The sequence below is a fragment of the Merops nubicus genome, unplaced genomic scaffold (assembly GCF_000691845.1).
Source record: "Merops nubicus isolate BGI_N331 unplaced genomic scaffold, ASM69184v1 scaffold3137, whole genome shotgun sequence".
Classification (NCBI taxonomy): Eukaryota; Metazoa; Chordata; class Aves; order Coraciiformes; family Meropidae; genus Merops; species Merops nubicus.
In genome coordinates this window covers 20,198-39,236 of record NW_008622150.1, presented here as the reverse complement: position 1 = coordinate 39,236, position 19,039 = coordinate 20,198, and the positions used below count along the sequence as shown (strand labels likewise).

The following is a 19,039-nucleotide window of genomic DNA, read 5'->3' as shown; positions in this document are numbered from 1 at the left end:
TGTGTGTGTGTGCGCGCGTATATATACATATATATCTAGTGTGTTATTGTTATTAGCGATAAATCTTTAGTTATACCCGTAGTTTTAACTTTCTCACCGGCAATCCAAAAGAACCTGTATGTTGTGTGTCAATAAACCGTGCTGTTCGTAAATCCATCGGCTTCTGTTGAATGCAACTGGACCTATAGCCACGGTCGTAATTGGAACCTATTAAGGGACGAGTTCAGCCACCCCCAGCCCCTCTAACATCTGAGGACCAGCTAGAAAGCAAGGGGATTTGTCTCTTACCAAATATGTCTCTTCCTTACCCCCACCTACCCCCCTTCCCTTTCACGTAACACACTTCCCTTTAGCAGCTCTGTGGATACAGTTTCCTAGTGTTTCACAGCTCTCTGCGCATGCCTCGTGGATCCATCACATTGTGTATTTTAATGTCTTTTTCAGTAGTTAGAAGAAGGGCTGAAAATAGCTGTTTTACTTTCTAGATGTACTTTCAATGAGAGACTGGCTGTGGCTCAGATGTGGCTTCCCATCATTTTTGGAGACCTGATTATTCACTGAGAAGTTGCTCTTGAAGGGCCTGTCTGCACACTTACTGTCAAACAGCATGAGGGTACAGATAAGCAAGACATGAGAAGACAAGAGGCCTTTTCAGAATTACAGCTGGCACGGTAAATGATATAATACTGCATCCAAAATCCCCAAATTTTTGCTGCTATCAGTATGTCTTATCCAAAAAGGCCCTCAGAATGACAACAAAAGCCAGGGACGGTAGTTACTTATTTCTGTTTATGAAGAAACAGTCTAGTTCTGTAGTGGTGAACAGTTTCTTTTAAAGGAAAAGAATGAATCACCTTTTCCATTGCAAGTACATTTAAGGAAAGCTATATGTAAAATTTATAAAAGGTCTCTTAACCTCCCTGACACCAGTGGAAAGCTAAGAATACAGCAGAGAATCCCCTTGGTGCAGCTACTCAGCTGAAGAGTTCAAGTACATCAGCCATTTAACCAGTAAGAGAATAAGGAGGAAAAGAGAAGGATTATTATGCATTTAAGATGAGATGATAAATAAGGAAGATTGAGACATGGACCAAATACTGCACCAGTGCTTTGTCTCAAAAAGGCCATTAGGAAGATGATCAACAAGGGAAGGATTAGCTGGGAATAAATGGACTATTGCATGTTTTATTGGAAGCAATGCTTCAGCAGCTCGCTGGGATGGGCTGGGAGGGCTGGAAGAACTCACCTGTACACCCACAAATAGAACAGCAACATCCTCCAGGAGTTTTAATTTGAGGCTGCTGGTGTACGGCTGAAAACCAGCAAACCAGAGACAATTATTTCATCAAGCCAGGTGGAAAGGTCAAGCTCTGTGCTGCACTGATCTGCCAATGCTGGGTCAAGTCACCAGATGTCTCTCCATGCTTTCCTGTTCTTGAGAATTACTTGACTTTGCTTGGAGACAGGTCAGTATGGAGTGGGGGAAATCATGCTGCTGCACAGACTCAGCGCCTGGAAGAGCTCAGGCTCTCCAGTTCCTGCATTTAACCAGTAAAACCTGTGACAAAAGCATGGTAAATGGGGCAGTAAAGCTCTGAGGAATGTCTGGCTTCTTGAAGAGCCATTCCAATCATAGAATAGAATCACAGAAAGTATTGGGTTGGAAGGGGCCTCTAAAGGCCATCTAGTCCAGTCCCCCTACAGTAAGCAGGGACACCCCTAACTAGGTCACGTTGCTCAGGACCCTATCAAGCCTGACCTTGGATGTCTCCAGGGGTGGGGCCTCTACCACGTCTCTGGGTAACCTGTTCCAGTGATAAACCACCTTCATATTAAAGAATTTTTTTCCTAATGTCTAACCTAAATCTAAAGGGTTTTTTTTAGCTTAAAGAAATAGCTAGCCTAAATCTATATTTTTTTCCTAGCTTAAAACCATAACCCCTTGTCCCATTCCTACAAACCCTTGAGAACAGATAGGTCTTCCCCTGCCTTCTTATAGGCCCCTTTCAGGTATTGGGAGGTCCCTATGAAATCAATCATTATGACAACATGAGTATAAAACAAAGAGAAAGCAATGAAATTCACACTGTGTCAAAACTGATAAGCAGGTGCTGGTTCAGCTTTCTGGGTGTCAAGCAATGATGTGGGAACAGGCAGAAATCTCCTCACCCCATTTTTACTTGATAAGCTTCTCAGAGTTTGGTTTCCTGGCAATAAGTCCATTACAAGATCTTCTGGAGCACTGCTAACACTAACTCTCTGGCAATAAAGGTGAGGAATATGCCTTTAGTAGGTAATGAAACCCATAAAACACTTTGAGTTATACCTCAGATACAACAGCAAATTAGACCCAAGTAAGCTCGCTCTTCTTTCTGCAGCAATCAGTTTGACATTTTCAGCACAGATTAGTCAGAAAATCGAAGGAAAGCAATTTTTCTTGAACAGCCTGTAGATGGGGTGTGATGCACACTGAATGCCAGGCAAGTACCTCAGCCTGGTGCAGCTGTCTGCTCCCCAAAACCGCAGCCCAGGCAGGAGAGCTCCTCTACAGGAATCATGAGGTAGGGGCCATATGGGAAAATGTTCAACATTTATTTTCATTAGTCATTTATTCCCATTTGCCTCATTCACATCCTCAAGCCTATAAGGACGATTGAATGTGAAACTGATTTTTTTCTTTTCAGTTGTAAAAGAGATTCTGTTCCCCCAAAGGACATAACATTCCAGATATGTATGAATGCTCAGGAAGATAACAGCAATAACAACAACAACAATAATAATAAATGCAGTTCAAGTAAATTGGAAAAATGTCTTTTTGAGACACCTTGAAAAGCTCACTTAAATACACTGGTGAAAAACCTCCTGGTGTTTGTTTTCCCAAGTCTGTAAAGCAAGTGACTGCAACTCATATTAGAGTGCATTTATTAGGAGCAGATGAAAGACCTATTTCCTGCTGGAAAATGCCTGATCAATTAAAAGGTCTGTCAATGTGAATGTTGATTTATGGGTCTTCTGTCACATTTGGTACCATAATACCTATAGGATTTCCTAAATTACATGATCACCTGTCACAAGTGCCTGGTATCTCCTCTCATTTTCTTAAGATGGAACCCAAGTGCTCCTTTTTGTAGGATGCAAGTGTCACCTTATTCCTTATTGTACTAGGAAAGAGCCAAGAAATGCACTTTGCATTTGAACATAATATAATGAGTTTTGTGTTGTTTTATATAGGAAAAACTGCTAGCCTGGTTTTGGTGGAACAGCTATCTCCCTGCATGCTGTTTGGAGATCTAGCAGACTTTTTTCCAGTTCAGTTCAAACTACTTCCAAAAATCAACATGCACAAAGTTAAAAAAGCTACTTGAGCTCCTGCAAAGAATATAATCTTGAGGAATCACACATTTTCCCATCAGGAGAAACCCTTGTCTCTTCTACGAATTTATCCCACAGAATCATTCATCCTTAGGACAGCTCTGTCTGCTGTACAGGAAATTTTTATATTGAATAAGGCCCAACTGCTGTACTGGTGACCCAGAGATCAATGTGAGAGCTCTGTCACTGCTAAGCGAATTCCTCTATAGCTCAATAATTACTGTTAATGATGACAGCAAACCCTTTAGTCTTTTTTTTTTTTTCAGCTAGTCATCTGCTTTATATTATGAATGCTGTGGTACGGTTAAAGTTATGGAAAGTCAACTTTCTAATTTTAATAACCTCTGCTTGGGCATGACTGGAACATCTGATTTCACGTACAGTGAATCCATCAGACAGTGCTGCCTAAAGAGCTATTATCCAGCAACTGAGTGCTGAACTAATCCTTTTATAATCCCTTGAGAAAAACAGCCAGGGTGTGGTTTCTCCACTCAGTACAGTGCCCAATGATAGTAACAGAGGAATGCATAAATGTCATTTTTTGGACAAAACTTCAGACTTGAGACCTCCTCCTCTGTGGGGAGTCTCTACCCATTAAACTCCATCTTCTCTGCCTCTGAACAACACCTGAGGTTCAATGGGACACTGGAAGGACCAGAGCAGAGATGCCCCAACATGCACTCTGATTTCTCAGACTAATCCTAAACTGCACACCAGAACCTCTTCCTCTGACTGTGGTTTTTAATCACAGCACATAGCATCACAGTGCCTTGGCCTCCATGCACTGAGACAAGCTTCCAGCTCACCCACTAGACCAGGCTGCTCAGGTCATTCACATATAGGCTCAGGCAATTTGTGAACCCTCAGAGAATGTGAAAACAAAGAGCAACCTAGAGGCTTAAGTTTGCCAAGTCAGGTATTGAATCTAATAAAGATAAAAAGGGGCAACATAAGCTGAGGTCAGGTAGTGTTTCGTTACTCACTGAAGGCATAGGTATGCCAAATTCAAACACTAAATGCCAGCCAGCAGTCCTAGAAAACACAAATGCCTGCCCTTAACTTAAAGCACTGGCATCTGTGGTCAGCCCCATGCGTATGTTAGTTGATATCCCTGTGATATAGAAAGAGAAGAGGCAAGCAGAACTGTTTCTCAAAACACTTGAGATAACAAGTAAATTACAATGAAGTAAATACAAAATAATTAGGGAGGTGCATGATATATAACACCAGATTAAGGAAAATAGAGAAGAAAAAAAGGAAATGGCTATGAATTTGCAATGAATAACTTTACTTTTGTATTCCCAAGGGTGTTTTAAAACACACCACTCTATCAGACTTAGCAGAAAGCTCTCAGTTTCCTGAATCACAGGGTTTTATGGAAGAACCCTAAATATGAGAGAGTGGGAAAGCTAAACACCTAATAGCAGTCTGTCATAATAAGGGACTCAATTAGTACCTTATTAACCAGGTATTGGATTGTCCAGGCACTTTGGAAAATGACAGTAGGGAAAATTAGGATTTTGCCAATGTTAAAGAACTGTCAACTTTTTATATGAGAAGCTCCAATTACTCTACACGCTGCAGCACACACTTAACATTTGGGCAGGTGCACACCTCTGCATAGAGAAGGTCTTTCTTTGACTAAGCTGTGTTAATCTTCAAAGCAGTCTTAATAGAGACATAGAGGTGTAACAGAGGCATGAATAAATTGAAGGTTTGTTTGAGTTCCAGCCTAGTGCTGAAGATCCTTGCCTCTGCATTTACTGTTGTTTCTTTTCTCCTCTGGTGTCAGTGCTCCCTACCCCTACCAACAGAGCAGGAAAGTTGGATGTGTGCTGCTTCACCTTCTCAGAGTAAAGAGTAAGTTTTATATAAAGTGTGTATAATAAGTTTTCAAGTATTGTAGTATTAATACATAAAAATGATTAAGAAATGTTCATCATTAAGGTCTTCTTTCCTGTAAACTGTATTCATATGTATCCTCTTCAAACAGACCAGAAGCAGTTTTTTTTGAAGTCTTTCTGTAGGTGCCCAAGAGTCAAGGACATCAGAGAGCAGCCTTGACAAAAAAATGTTTATGTGCTGAGAAACCTGTCAAACACTGTGGACAGATGCTCAGTAATTACTCTCTGACTCTTCTATGGAAGTCTACATGCACAGCATATATATTCACTCCGTACTGCAGGTCAAACTGCCCATCCAGAGTCTGGACCTGTGTCTGGACCTGGGCTGTGTATTTATACACAAAATAGTCCCCACAGATAAGTATGTAGATAATTTTTTTTTTTTTATATCCCAGATTTCAGACCCTAGCATCCCAGAACATAATATTGGTCTTACTTCTTTTTCTTGCAGTAGCTGTTCCTGGAAAAGCTTCCAATGTCTCTGGTGGTGGGTCTCCCATTTCTCCAGCTGAGGGACCAAGTTCTCTTGCCATTCCTCTTTAAGAAGCTCACATTCGCTTACAGAAATGCCAGTCACAACAGGGAGGGTCTGAAGAAACAGCTCTGACACCAACTCTGCTAAAGCATGGGAAGCTTTAGAGTACAGCTCCTAACAGAGAGACAAAGAAGGACAGAGAGAGACAGGTGAGAAAGTGAACCCCTGTCCCCTTCACTGCATGTCTCCATGATGCCAGTGAGAGACCCATTTCCCAGTGAACCCTTCACACTAGGGCAGTGACTGACCTCTCAGAGCTAAAATCCAATGCCACTAATGTTTGAACTAAAAAGACTGGGTTTTGTAGATGGAACAACTTAAATAGTTTGGTTCAAGGCACACATGGGCATTTAAAATGCTATAGTGGCACAAGCACGAGACCTTGATTAGTGACTGTTGTCTACATGCAACAGCAGTACAAAGAGTATCTTGTTTTACTGGCTATGGAGACCTGTTATAAAAACATTTATTTTCAAAGTTGCTGTGGAAACAGTCTGGTGTAGCACAATACCTCACAGGCACATTTTCAGAGGTACTGACATGAAATGAATGAAGACAAGAAAGAAGGAATCATTAAAAGGGACAGTATAGCTTTTAGTTAGGCAAAAATTACATTAGTCATGTTAATAGTTGGTGCTCCAAAATATGACACTCTTCAGTGCTTGAAGGACAGACTTATTGAAATTCCTTCTGATGCAGAACAGGTTCAAGCCTAAGGAAACAAGTATCTTCTCGTGGTTTTATTAAAACTAGTCCCATATGAGTGCTTTTCAATTGCTAAGGCTCTTGGATTCACAAGACGAGTTCAGGTGATTCAGTCAGATGGCATCCAGGCTAAAAAGTCTCTTCAAAAGACAATTTCACTGTCAAATACAAAGTGATGATACAACCTGTGTTTGCAAACCTGCTACCATTTGAGTAATCCCTCAGGAGACGGAGTGAGGGCAGGTAGCTCTCCCCAGCAGAACACAGAAACCTAAAACACACTGGAAAGGTCACACGGACACTGCGGTACTCCAGCAGTATGAAGATCTATTTTTGTGTGAGTTCCACATGATCTTACTTGTCCAATAAGATTCACTACCTACTTGGTGTTGCTTTCATTGTAAATCAATGTTAGCCCTCTTGAAAACACTTCTATTTCTTTCTTTCTCTTAAAATACTGCTAATGTTTTAAAAACTCTTCAGCATTCCTGTTGCAAGAGCAGACTGCCCAGGGAAGTTGTTGAGTCAACACCTCTGGAGGTATTTAAAACACATGCAGATGTGGTGCTGAGGGACATGATTTAGTGGTGGACTTGGTTGTGCTGGATTAATGGTTGGACTCGATAACATTAAAGGTCTTTTTCAACCTGAATGATTCTATGATAAGAACAAGTCAAATCTTCTATCTGTTGCCTTCTTTTAATTACAGGTTTAAATAGAATCTCTTAAGTGATCAAAATCTAGACTCTCTCAACAGAAACAGATATTTATCTAGGTGTCAAAAACATTTGTCTGCAGCTCATAGACAAGTTCTAGTGGATTTGTTTTTTTGGGGGTTACACACTGGTATAATGTACTATGGTGTAAGAGCCCGTTACAACTGCAAGATGTGAAATCATGAAAAAGAAAATAAGACCAAAAAAACCCACCCCAAACCAAAAGAGGATGTTAAATTGCAAATTCAAGAACTCATAAATAAAAAGCATAAAATATTCAGAACTTAGGTTGCATGTGAAATCTAGTTCAGTGCCCCCATAATCTGGGTCTCTCATACTGTTTCCACAGGCCCTCTGTCTCTCCTGTGGTTGGGTTTACCAATATCCACAGAACGGATAGATGTCTTAAAAATATTCATTTTGTATTTTTCATTTATTGTAAAAGATCCAAACTGTGCACTTTATTATTTTCCTCCCAGGATCCCTCTAGGACGCTAATCACCACATTAATTAGCTGTTTCACAAACAATAAGTAGTTTATCTTAACAGCTCCCTGTAATAACCTCTTCTTAAGGTTAATGGAGGCAACATTTGCCACAGAAGTGCATCCTATGCTGAAGGGTGGAGCTCCCCTGCACCTCAGCACAGTTACCAGCTAGAAGAGGCAGGTTTTCTACCATCTTTAATCATCTGTTGTGGGCCTGGTTTAACTCTCCAACACTAAGGTAAAATGCTTTGTTCGAATTCTCTCTTCTGCTGCTATTCATTTTAAAATTCAAGTCTCCAAACCCGGGGATCTAACAAACTCAAAGATCCTATGCTTCTAATCCCCATACTCCATACAACATTTAAAGAACAATCACTCTATCTGCGTAAACCATCTTTTCTCTGAGCTTCACTAGCCTTTCAGGACAAGTTAGTTCTCCTGCCACTACTTGGTGTTTAAGAATCTAAGAATTTATTTTGAGTCTGAAATAGTCCCGAAGCAGTCTAGAGGAGTCTGTGACATTTCCACTGCAAGCTCAAAAGATCTCAGGCAGGGTGCTAAGGAACCCTGTTCTTAAACAGAGTTCCACCTATGGCAGCTAAATCATTTCACAACACTTTGCTGCAGAACTGATGGCATTTCCCTAGCATGCTGACAGTTCTATATTATTATTTACTAGGAAATCTTTTGCACAGAACGTAATTAAGGTATTTTGTTACTTGCCTTCATGCAATTTTGTTTAAACATCAAGTGAACAGACTTCCGTTTGCACTCCCTGAAGCTTCAAATTATACCATACATTTTCCTTTGGCACTACCAGAGTGGGTTACACAGGAAAAATGTGACCTAGGTCCTGTTCCCACAAAATTACTTACCTACATCACTTCATTAATATTATGGGCCAAGCAAAACGCTGGAGTCTGAACCCCCAGCCCTGAATCAGGGTTGACATATGGATGATGTCCACAACCAGATAGGAAAGACCTTCTTCCTATTGGTTTTCTCTCAAGGCCTTGTCAAGCTTGGGTGAAAATCCAGTAGGAGATCACCACCAGGTGCCCTGCCTTTAGCATTAACATCTAGTGTCCTGTCTCTGAAGTTAACTGTATAAAGGCTGGCTCTGCTTGTAGTGAGTGGGGGGAGTCTATCTATGTGGTGTATGCATTGTAGGGGGTTTCTAGTTATTGGGAGGGCTCCCTGACTGGCCACTGCAGGCAGAGGTCCCAGCAATGGCAGGACACCACCACAAATGGAAACAGAGGGAGGATTATGTGTGTAATAATGGTGCTGGTTTTTGGCAATTGCAATATGATTGGAATTGGATGGGTCACCGGCTTCTGACTTGGTTTGCTCCTGTGTTTGCTGTGTCCTGTGCTGTGAGTGAATGTATCATTTTTTTATTCCTCCAGTTGTTAGCCACCTCATACTCTCCTTGTATACTTTAGAATTGGAAGGAAACATCTGGCCTGTGCTGACTATTGGTAACAGTGTCCTTCCCATCAGGGCATGCTGTCAGCAAAAGAGCTAAGTTATCTTTTGATCAAAGGTGCTTAACTATTTCTTTGCAAAATACTTCATGGTCCTCTGCTGAAAGTGATGTATGAAAGGACAAGAAAGTGGGATTAGAGGAGCAGTTTTTTCTAACAACAGTTGCTTTAAAAATGAAAACACTGGGTGAATATATCAAGGGGAAGCAGGACTAAGCAGTATGTCATTTTATATTACTAATGTTGTAAACTGGCAGGCAAAGCAACAGGAACCCTGGTCAGGTGTTCTAAGTCACTGGGACAGTAGTTTTTAACAGCACTGAACACTTTCCCTCTAAGTTCTGTTAGAAATTCTCCTCTGTGGAGGACGTAAGTCCTGAACTTGCTGGTCTAATCTGTCGTCTGGGATCACAAAATAAACTACCATCAGTGATTACTATCAAAAACTAAAAAAGTCACTGGCTGCTGGCTTCTTTAATCTGAACACATAATCATACAAGACATTAGACCCCTGCCAGTCTTTGCAACCCAGACCCCCATGTGACAGCACACTTCACCCAGAGGACATACCACAGGTACAATATGATGGTCACACTCATGCAGGACCTGAAAAAATGCCATGGAATGGCCTGTTAAAATTTGGCAGAGGAAACTGCAAGTTTCATTTAGGAAAGACTGCAGATAATATTGAGTTCTATTGCAGTGGCTCAAGCTAACAAAATAGTTCAAAACTATCTGTACTCTAAGGAACATACTTGATCTGAAACAGCAGTGAAGTCTGCCTGTGAACAGGGACAGTGCACCATGTTTTATAAAGCTTGTTTTCCACAGGAAAAACAGAAAACCATTGAGAACCCTTACGGCTTCCAGCATCCTATTTTTGGACTAGAACCCCTACAAAATAGTTATTACAAGCTTCTTGATATGCTATCTCTTGGTTTTAGAACTTTTACTTAATGAAATTTATTCAAATTGATTCTGTTAATAGAATAGCTGATTGCAGTGTTGAATGAACCTGTTTGTAGTACCTGGCAGTCAATCTCAAAGCTTTTAAAAAAATCGCCAGAGAAATTCGTCAAGCACAAAGAAATACCACAGGGTATTTGCAGAAATAAAATGGTCTCAGATTAAATGCTGAGTGCATCTGAATTTCAATCAAGGCAATAAATATATAACTTTGTGAAAAACCAGGGGAAACAGCATAGCTTATCAGATTTCACTATAAAACCAAAGAACAGTATTAACACTTGCCCTCAAACCCAAATGATTAAAAGGTGCTTACATACAGATAGCAATAAAGTGAGTAGTGAAATTGTGAAGCAGGAAAATGTATTTAGAAAGGCTAGTTCCACTGTATTTTACATGCCAGCCACTGACCAGTATATATTATCTCCAAGAGGCAACTGCAGAGCTATTTGTTAACCTGTAATACAACAGCATTTCATTGAAATAATTGAGATTTCTGGTCAAAGCTGCAGATCACTCTTGCATGCATCTCCAGAAGCTCAATGGCCAGGACACTTGCTTAGGAGCTAAGTGATTCATCTCCCAACCCATACTGTACCTTATTAAGGACAGAGATTCAATACATCCCATAAATACTCCGATACTGTTGTTCTTGGACACCACTGGCTACTAGAAGTTGCTTCAGATTATAAACTCACACTAAATGGGGAAAAGCTGATTGCATGTACTTCTTCCTCTCTTCCACTGAAGAACTGTGGAATGCTAACTGGCAAATGACAACAGTACCCTGCTTTTAAGCATCCTAACACCAATAGAACACAGTAACATTGCAGTCATCCTTAGCACAAGCTAACAACAAGTTTCCACACATTTAAAGTGGGAGGCTCGCTGAAATTCCAGTCTTGCCCCCTTATTGGTCCTTGATTTATTCAGGAGGCAGTTTCAACCTTCTCTTTCGGTACTCTCTTTTTAAAAACGTGCCTTTGTAGATAAGGTTATGTCGTTTAATAGATATAACTATTAACAAGTTGTGAATCCATACAGAGCTAAAATACATTTTATTATGCAATAAAGCAAGAAGTAAGCTTCAGAATGAAGACTGTCCATCTCAGGCATCCTGTATCAGCTTTGACTGAAATGACCAGATCAAATTTGATCAGTATACAAACTCAGAACTACACTGAGCTTGCACGGTTAAGAATTCACAAATTTAATCTATTAGATCATACTGTCTTTCAGCCTTTTTGGAGTAATTCACAGGCCAAAATTTTCAAAAGTGAGCATCTGAGGTGAAAGTCTCTTGCTATGGATTTTCATCAGAGACAAGCTCTGAGCGATTCACCTTGAAAAGAAGCTAGCTCTTCATACCCCAAAATGCAGTCCACACTATGAAAAGCATTCCTAACAGTATCCCATGCTAATGAAATTACATAAGGAAAGTATTGAAAGGCTAAGTCTCTGAGGAGCTCGACTTTTTGGCAAAATAATGTTTTCCCATTTCTTAACAAAGAGAACAATCAAATATGTTGCTTCAACCTCACATTCATGTTTACTCATTCATAAAATGTTTATTGCCTTGTGTGTTGATAATACTCATTACTTAACAGCTTTTAGTCTAAATTCTTGTGCATTTCTATGTTCTGTCAAGTCAAATGAAATAGCATTCTGGTGAACTGCTATCAGCAAAGGGTAATTATAAATGACAGTAAAATGTGAGGTTTTATGGTTTTGATGTTAAGGCTGAGGAAAAATCATTATCTTACCATGGACTGCAATTCCTAACTGTTCATTGATTTCCTTTGTGCAATCTGCATGTCTATTTTCTTAATAATGAACTGTTAACAACCAACCTCTTTTGACACCTTCTTTCCATGCTGAGGACAAAAAAAAAGAAAGAAAAAAAAAAAAGAAAAAAAAAAAGGAGAAAGAAAAAAGAAAAGGTTGGCGAACATCTGATATGCTAAACTTGAGACAGATTTGCAAGGATCTACCCATTTTGTCTTTTCAAACAGAAACAGAACAGGGTATGCTGGGGGGTACGTGTGCTTTTGCTGCAATGTAAAAGAAAATGACATTAAAACTTTGCAGTCGAAGAGCTACCTAAGCCAATACAAAACTGTTAGTGCAGAACAATATCCCTTGTGTACAGGTAACTCTGCAGACTGTGTTTACGAAAATGCTAGGCTGAACCATTCAATTACCTCTGACACAATTTCTCCTTCAGTTATGATATACTGTGATAATCAAAATCACTTGCCACTGTTCTTCAACTTGCACTTCAAACATTAGTCATGGAGCTTGTGTCTACACACAGACTATTCACCTACAGTGCACTATTTTAATCCACTAATATGGCTGAAAAGTCCTACACCATCCTCCAAATACAACTCATTCATTCACTTCAGGCACGAAAAGATTCCATTAACCTTGGTTAAATCATTTTAATTGATTTATTCACGTGTAAACAAAACAAGCCTACTCAATTATTCTATGCAAACACAGTCAGCTTCCAGTCATTGCATTTTTACATATTTATTCATCAACCTGGATAATTCCTTGATGTCCTGTAGCACTACAGGCTATATTATGTAAATCTATCTTGATGAACTTATAAACTGTTTAAAAGGAAAAAAAAATGAAAAAATAAAAAAGGCACAGCAATTTGAGAAAGGCTTGGAAGAACACTGTGAGAACAAGGTAATGATCTTCTCCCACAAGTGAATGACACTTGCAGGTGACATCTTCCCTTCTGTCCTCAGGATATTCATTGTTCCCTGTTTGGTCACATAGTGACCTCTTCCTTATATTTTAATGTCACCTCTTGCATTGAGGTTACCTTTCTGCTTATTCATGAAACTAAGTCTGTCAGGCTTGCTTCCCTGCTTGCTTATATTAGGACAAACCAAGGTAACTGTTGAAGTAAGTCAAGTCATTCTAGTGGACAACTGATGGAGGAATGCAGGGCCTAAACTTTTTTTAATCACATATAAACCTTTATCACATATAAGGCCTCACAAGGTCCTTTTTTCTATTTAAAAAAAAAAAAAAAGGCATTATGGCCTTTATAGAGCTGCTAAGGACCATGAGCTTAGGGCAATGTCTGGGCACTTGGGCAAGTGAATCTGGCAGAGTGCAACCCTTGGGAACTTTGCACTGGCTGTCATCCTTAAGGATCTATTCTGATTTCTCATTTACAGTTTTGGTACAGTATTTAAATGGGACTAGATGGTGTACAAAGTTGATTGAGGGCAGAGGCACTTGTATGCTCTAAGACAGTTGCTTTGAAAGCTGCTAGTCACTGCTCTTAGCTGAAGGTGAGCTTGAGAATGGGACTTAAGCTAACAGGAGATTGCATATCTGAAGTGCTGGGATCAAACCCCCAGCCCTGAATGAGGGTTGGCATATGGATGATGCCCACTACCAGGCAAGAAAGACCCTCCTGATTGCTTTTAGACCAGGGTCTCGCTAGCCTTGGGTGGGAGCTGATTAGGAGATCACTGTCAGGTGCCCCCACCTTCCATATTAACTTGGAGGTGGGGCAAGAAGCCACTTCTATAAGAGCTGACTGCTTGTGGTGTAGTTGGATGGTCTGCTTATACAGTGCTTGTGCTGTGTGAGGATTTTGGTTGTTGGAAGGGCTCTCTGACTGTGCATAGAAATTTGCATTCCCAGGGTGGCTGGGAGAAAGATGAGTGTCTCTTTGGGAAACTTCTATGTAATTGGACTCATCTGGCTGGTTCTGCCTCCCATGGCATGGTTCCTGACTTGGCTTGCTCCCTTCTGCACAGCCTCTGCAGTGAGTAAGTGCATTAACTTATTCCTCCCTCCAGTGGTTTGGAACCTTGGACCTCTGGCATATGGGGTAAGAGCAGAGGGAGGAGTTTGGCTGTTGGTCTGCCTGTTAATGACAGTATCTTTCTGTATTGGGTAAGTGGTCAGCAGAAGAGTATCTCTTGAACACTGGTGCTGTTGCAGTATATGAACTTACTGGATATTGCTCCAAATGGTCATTTGTCTGAACCAATATAGCTGTTCTTTACCAGAATATTGGTGTTTATTTATAAGCTGTGATACCGATGGTGCACCATGAAACATGAAAGCAACTGAAGAGAAGAGAGGATGTTGGATGTGGAAAATCAAACCTGTGGCTTGGGTTCTGCTGATGTTAATCTGAAATATGTGATGTGATTCATTTCAGTTCTGGGGGTTTCTAATGAAATTCAAGATAGCAATGGGTACATATGCAAGAACTTGTCTGGAACCCTAAGTTCTGTGAGCGCTGGACATTTATTAGATTGTTCAGCCCACAAGAAATATGCGATATTTCTTAGCCAGCAAGGAGTATCATTTGCTTAGAAGGGGGGACATATAGGATGCTATTGCTAAATCTTGGTTATGGAGAAATTGTGATTTAGATAACACTTTGCCTCCCCTTGGGTTAAGGTAATTAGGTTTTAGTAAGACATCTCAGTTTTATTTCCCTTAAATGCAACAGCTATTTAATTTCTGTGTGTGGGAAAGCAGAACTACTTTGTGCAGTTTTGCAAGGCTAATTTTTGTCTGCAACAAACTAAAAACTTGGCTGAACTCTTAAATATTTAATTGCTTCTAGTTCTTTCCACTTTGACTCTGTTTACAAATGTATGAATGCATCTTTTTTTAGATGTCTTGCTGTCTATCTTTGGCTGTCTTGTGGATTGGATTAAAAACTGAGGAATATTCATCCAAGTATCTGTGGAGCATGCCAGTGTCACTTCAGAGTGTTTCAGTCAGTTATTTCAGTAATATTGCTAGGCTTTCATTTGTACTGGAGTGCTAGGACAGAGCTCTCTACTGGTGAAATTCTTTACCTGCCTTCTAATTTAGCAACATATCCTTGCAGTTATGGAAACATGGAGATTAAGTGAAGAACAGAATGTTTAACTAAATATCTTATTTAACCTTCTCCTTGCTCATAGCAGAACAGAAACTGCAGTGTTCAAACCTTTCAAATGACTGCAATACAAACAACTGTCAGTTAAGCTTCAGGGAGCACAGACCTTCTGGAATGACAATGTTGCTGTGCACTGTTTCCAGATGAGCTCAAACTAGCCGATTCAAACCTACCTAGGACACAGGTCTTGCAGCACAGTGCTCACTACTGCCATGTGAGGGTTGCTGGTACCCAGCTGATCAGTCTGCTTGCTTGCTTGGGTCTATCTGAGCTGCTGGCACACCACTGCAGAGAGGAGTATCTCAAATCCCTATTATTTTCCCACAGTTATCTTACCTTCCCCACTGGCAGCAGCTGTTTCTCTCTAGAAGAAACCCTGAGAGACAAAGTGAAGGGTTTTGCTCCTTTGCTGCCCAGGAAAAGACTTCTGCTTTTCCAAGGTTCACTTCTACTCTGGAAGTGTGGTGGAGCAGAGGAAGAAGCAAAGGTGTTGTGGTTGTGAGATGCAACTCCTTCCCTTAATGGCAAACCTGCTTTTGCTTTTATGCCCAAGGTAATGGACAACATGTGTAACTACTTCACCTCCCTCAGCTGAAGAAGTCAGAACAGTTCCATTTACCTACAGTGGGACTATGATAATTTGTATTTTCCCTTCTTTCTAGATTATGCTGCTTATAAGGTATACCCAGAAGCAGTCTGCTCTCCTAAAAAAGTCTGTATTTAGGATTAAGGGGAGAAAGTACAGTTGTTCATTATGTTAAATGTCACAATAAAAATATGTTTTTATGGAAGAGAGTGGAAATTAAGATTTGTGAAGCCTCTTTTAACATGGCAGTTGGATCATAGTACTTCCAGTTTTTCATGTTTGGCAGTGTCTGTTTGTGTCTAGGAATACGAGAGCAGCTGTAATATGGAATATAATAGTTTAGAGCTGGGTGAATTGGCAGAATTTGAAGTTTGTGCTGCTCTCCTGCCAACTTGGCAATTCTACAAACACTTAATTCACCCCAAACAATTTTTCTTTAATGGAAAAGGAAACTTTGCTAATAGTGCTGAAAGAAATAGGATTTTCAGTCTGATCTTAGTGTCAGTAAACCAGAGTACACAATAAAGGAAAGCAATATAATCTCACAAATGAGGTGGAACTGTGTAGGGTGGATAAAAAAAATGTTTAGTCTCAGAGTCTTCATATGAATAGAGGAAGAGGGTAGAGAAGTTAACAGTTCTTGAGAATGGACTGTGCACAGTAGTATCAGCAGACATTGACTTTTCTTAGATTAATTGTACGAAAAAGCTATTTAATCTATTCTGATTAACTGGCATAGCCCTCCAAGCAAACTTCTCCTTTCTCCAAAGCAGTTCTTCTGAAATATCTTGTTGCTTCCACTACTGCATAAAACCATGGCAAAACTATTTGTTCTAAATACAGTAGCTTTATTTTTTTATCAATTGAATTTGAAAAAGTACATACGGACTAGTGCTAAGTAAGATTGTGTCAGTATCTTATCCTAATGTGATGGGGAGTACGAGCTTCTGTAACACCCTGATATGGTCATAATTCTTCATGACAAGGATCCTGTTGAGCTGAAAGTGATTAGTTCCAGTGTAATTAAAGGTTACACTGCTGGCTACAGTTTGGAACTTCATCAGCTAGATCACATTATCCTTTTTTTTTTTTTGGTGCAGACAGAAGACAACTAAAGACGATGTGCAAGCTTGAACCATCTATGTATTTTCCAAATCAGTAATATAAATAAATATAAAAATACTATTTACACCAAAGATCTGAACTTACCTCAGGGAACTAACTAGTCTCAAAACAATTTCTTGCAGAGGAAAAGGGATGAGAAAACTGGTTTTGGAGGATGTTGTGAAGTTAACTAAGACTAGTATCATCCTGCCATAGTGCAAAGGAGATAATTATGCTACATAAGTGAAGTCTCTCTCCTGATAGCAATGCCAGACACTCTCAACATGACCTCAACATGACCGCATCTTTGTTAGCCACCCAGGCAGCAAGTTTTGGCAGACCATGCAGCATTTTCTAATATGAAGTTAGGGAAACTGCGTTGGGAAGATAATAGAAAACGCAAGCGAACGCAGAAGACCATCCTGTCTCTATCTCCTGGTTTGCCAGCCTAGCTTCCTGGAGCTGCCATGATCTTTCCTGCAACTCCCTAGTCCTCCCCGAGGCCTGACATTGTGTAGTGGAGTTGGAAGCCCTTCAGAATTATTTCAGTAAATGACACATCACTAGAGGTGGCACCTTGTAAAGATCTGCAACGGCTTCTGTGCTCTCGCTGTCGTCTTCCTCCTCAAGTTCCCACTGTGCTTCCTGATGCTTCTCTAACAGCTCGTGGTAAGCCTAAAAGAAACACAACAGGTATATTTAAACAACTGAAAAAGTTTTGATAGCTCCTTGTGATCCTTTTCTTCCATTTCACTATGAGTCAGAATTCCAGATAGATACTTTTTATTGTGATGGTACATGGGAAGAGGCTCAGGGAATGGAACTTCCTTTAACACCTTAATTTGAGCATATCCAGTCTTGAGTATGGAATTCCATAGCTTCAGCAACTTGGGGTTAAATAATATGTATCTAATACTGGAAAATAGGCTAAATGATCTGATTCGCAACCTGCTTTCCTGTGTATGAATGTCACTTCATCATAGCCAGCTCTGATGAAATAGCAGAACAGCCAACAGACATCACAACCAGGCACGTTTGTTACAGCTGTAGCACACTGTACAGGGAGGACTTCTGCACTGGGGCTGGTCACCATGTCCCATGGCAGTCCCTAAAGGCTTAGCTATGACTTGGTCCTTTGTCACAGACTTAAGAGGGATGCAATTTTCTTCCCTCAAACCAGGACTCTGATGTGTTGGCAGGCTTGTGTGCTGTAACGGAAGATTGAATTTCACAGACAAAATACCCTCATTCTGCAGGCTGAGTGGTCTTATACATAAATACTCCAGATTTGGATCTCAGCTGCCAAGTGCCCTCTTAGATCCCTGTGCTAAATATGGCTTTCTTGATTACATATGTCAGTAGGGCTCTTCTAAAGAGCACAAAAGGGCTCATAAACTCTTCTTGTACAGGTCACTGTTGTACTGGTGGATTTCAAATTCACACATCATGAAATGGTCGTTTACCACAGAATCTGACAAGTTAATTGCTGTAACTTGTATGCACACCAAGGGAAGGGCTGAGCAAGAATGGGTTACTACAACTGGCACTTTCTGGCTTGTGTGCTTCACTTGACCACCCTGTATTGTCTGCCAGTAAAAAACAAAATAAAAATGCTACTTTTCAAGTGGAAACATAGATGGAGACAGAACGATACATGACTCAACTTTCACTATCTAGCTCATTCTGGCATATAAAAAATACCAAGACCTGCAGCAACTAAATCGTTACCATCCAACTTGTTCAGAAGAAACTGATGTGAAGAAAGTCACTGCAAAACCCACCTTCTTAATTGGCAACTACTTAAAATTCAGCAGAAAGGTTAGTTACTGCCAAGGCTGTTACCATGGTGGTGTGAGACCTTTGAGGTGGAGGGGGGAAGGCAGAGAAGAAAAGTGCATTTGATGGATACAACTCTTGGCTCATGGTGAGGACTCAGAAGCAACTCCTTCCCTGTTGGGCTGGTTGTGAAACTATGAAACAGATTTAAAATAGCCCCTGAATGCTGAAGGGATTGTTTGCACAACATAATTACTGGATTATTTAAGTCAAATAACAGGAGCTGCAGATATATACAAATTTTTCTTATTCTTCAAAGAGTCTGTGGACTCAAGACTCCATATGTTCTAGGACAAAAGACTCTCCTCTGTAGCATCAGAAAAGCTTAAGTTTCTGACTTTTATTATTTGCACACAGGCATTTTATAACATTAAGACTGAGTTGTGTTCTGTTGTGCAGCATGAAGTA

The 19,039-nt window shown here is 40.3% G+C and overlaps 1 protein-coding gene across 1 annotated transcript in view; it reads right to left on the bottom strand.

The window, feature by feature from the left end:
- EVC (Ellis van Creveld syndrome) overlaps window positions 1-19,039 on the bottom strand; it is a 53,627-nt gene that overhangs the window by 14,642 nt on the left and 19,946 nt on the right. The window contains exons 11-12 of the mRNA XM_008944668.1: window positions 17,372-17,470; window positions 5,713-5,925 (exon numbers count right to left, since the gene is read on the bottom strand). Coding sequence (XP_008942916.1) covers window positions 5,713-5,925; window positions 17,372-17,470 — 312 coding nt within the window. The remainder of the gene's footprint in view (window positions 1-5,712; window positions 5,926-17,371; window positions 17,471-19,039) is intronic.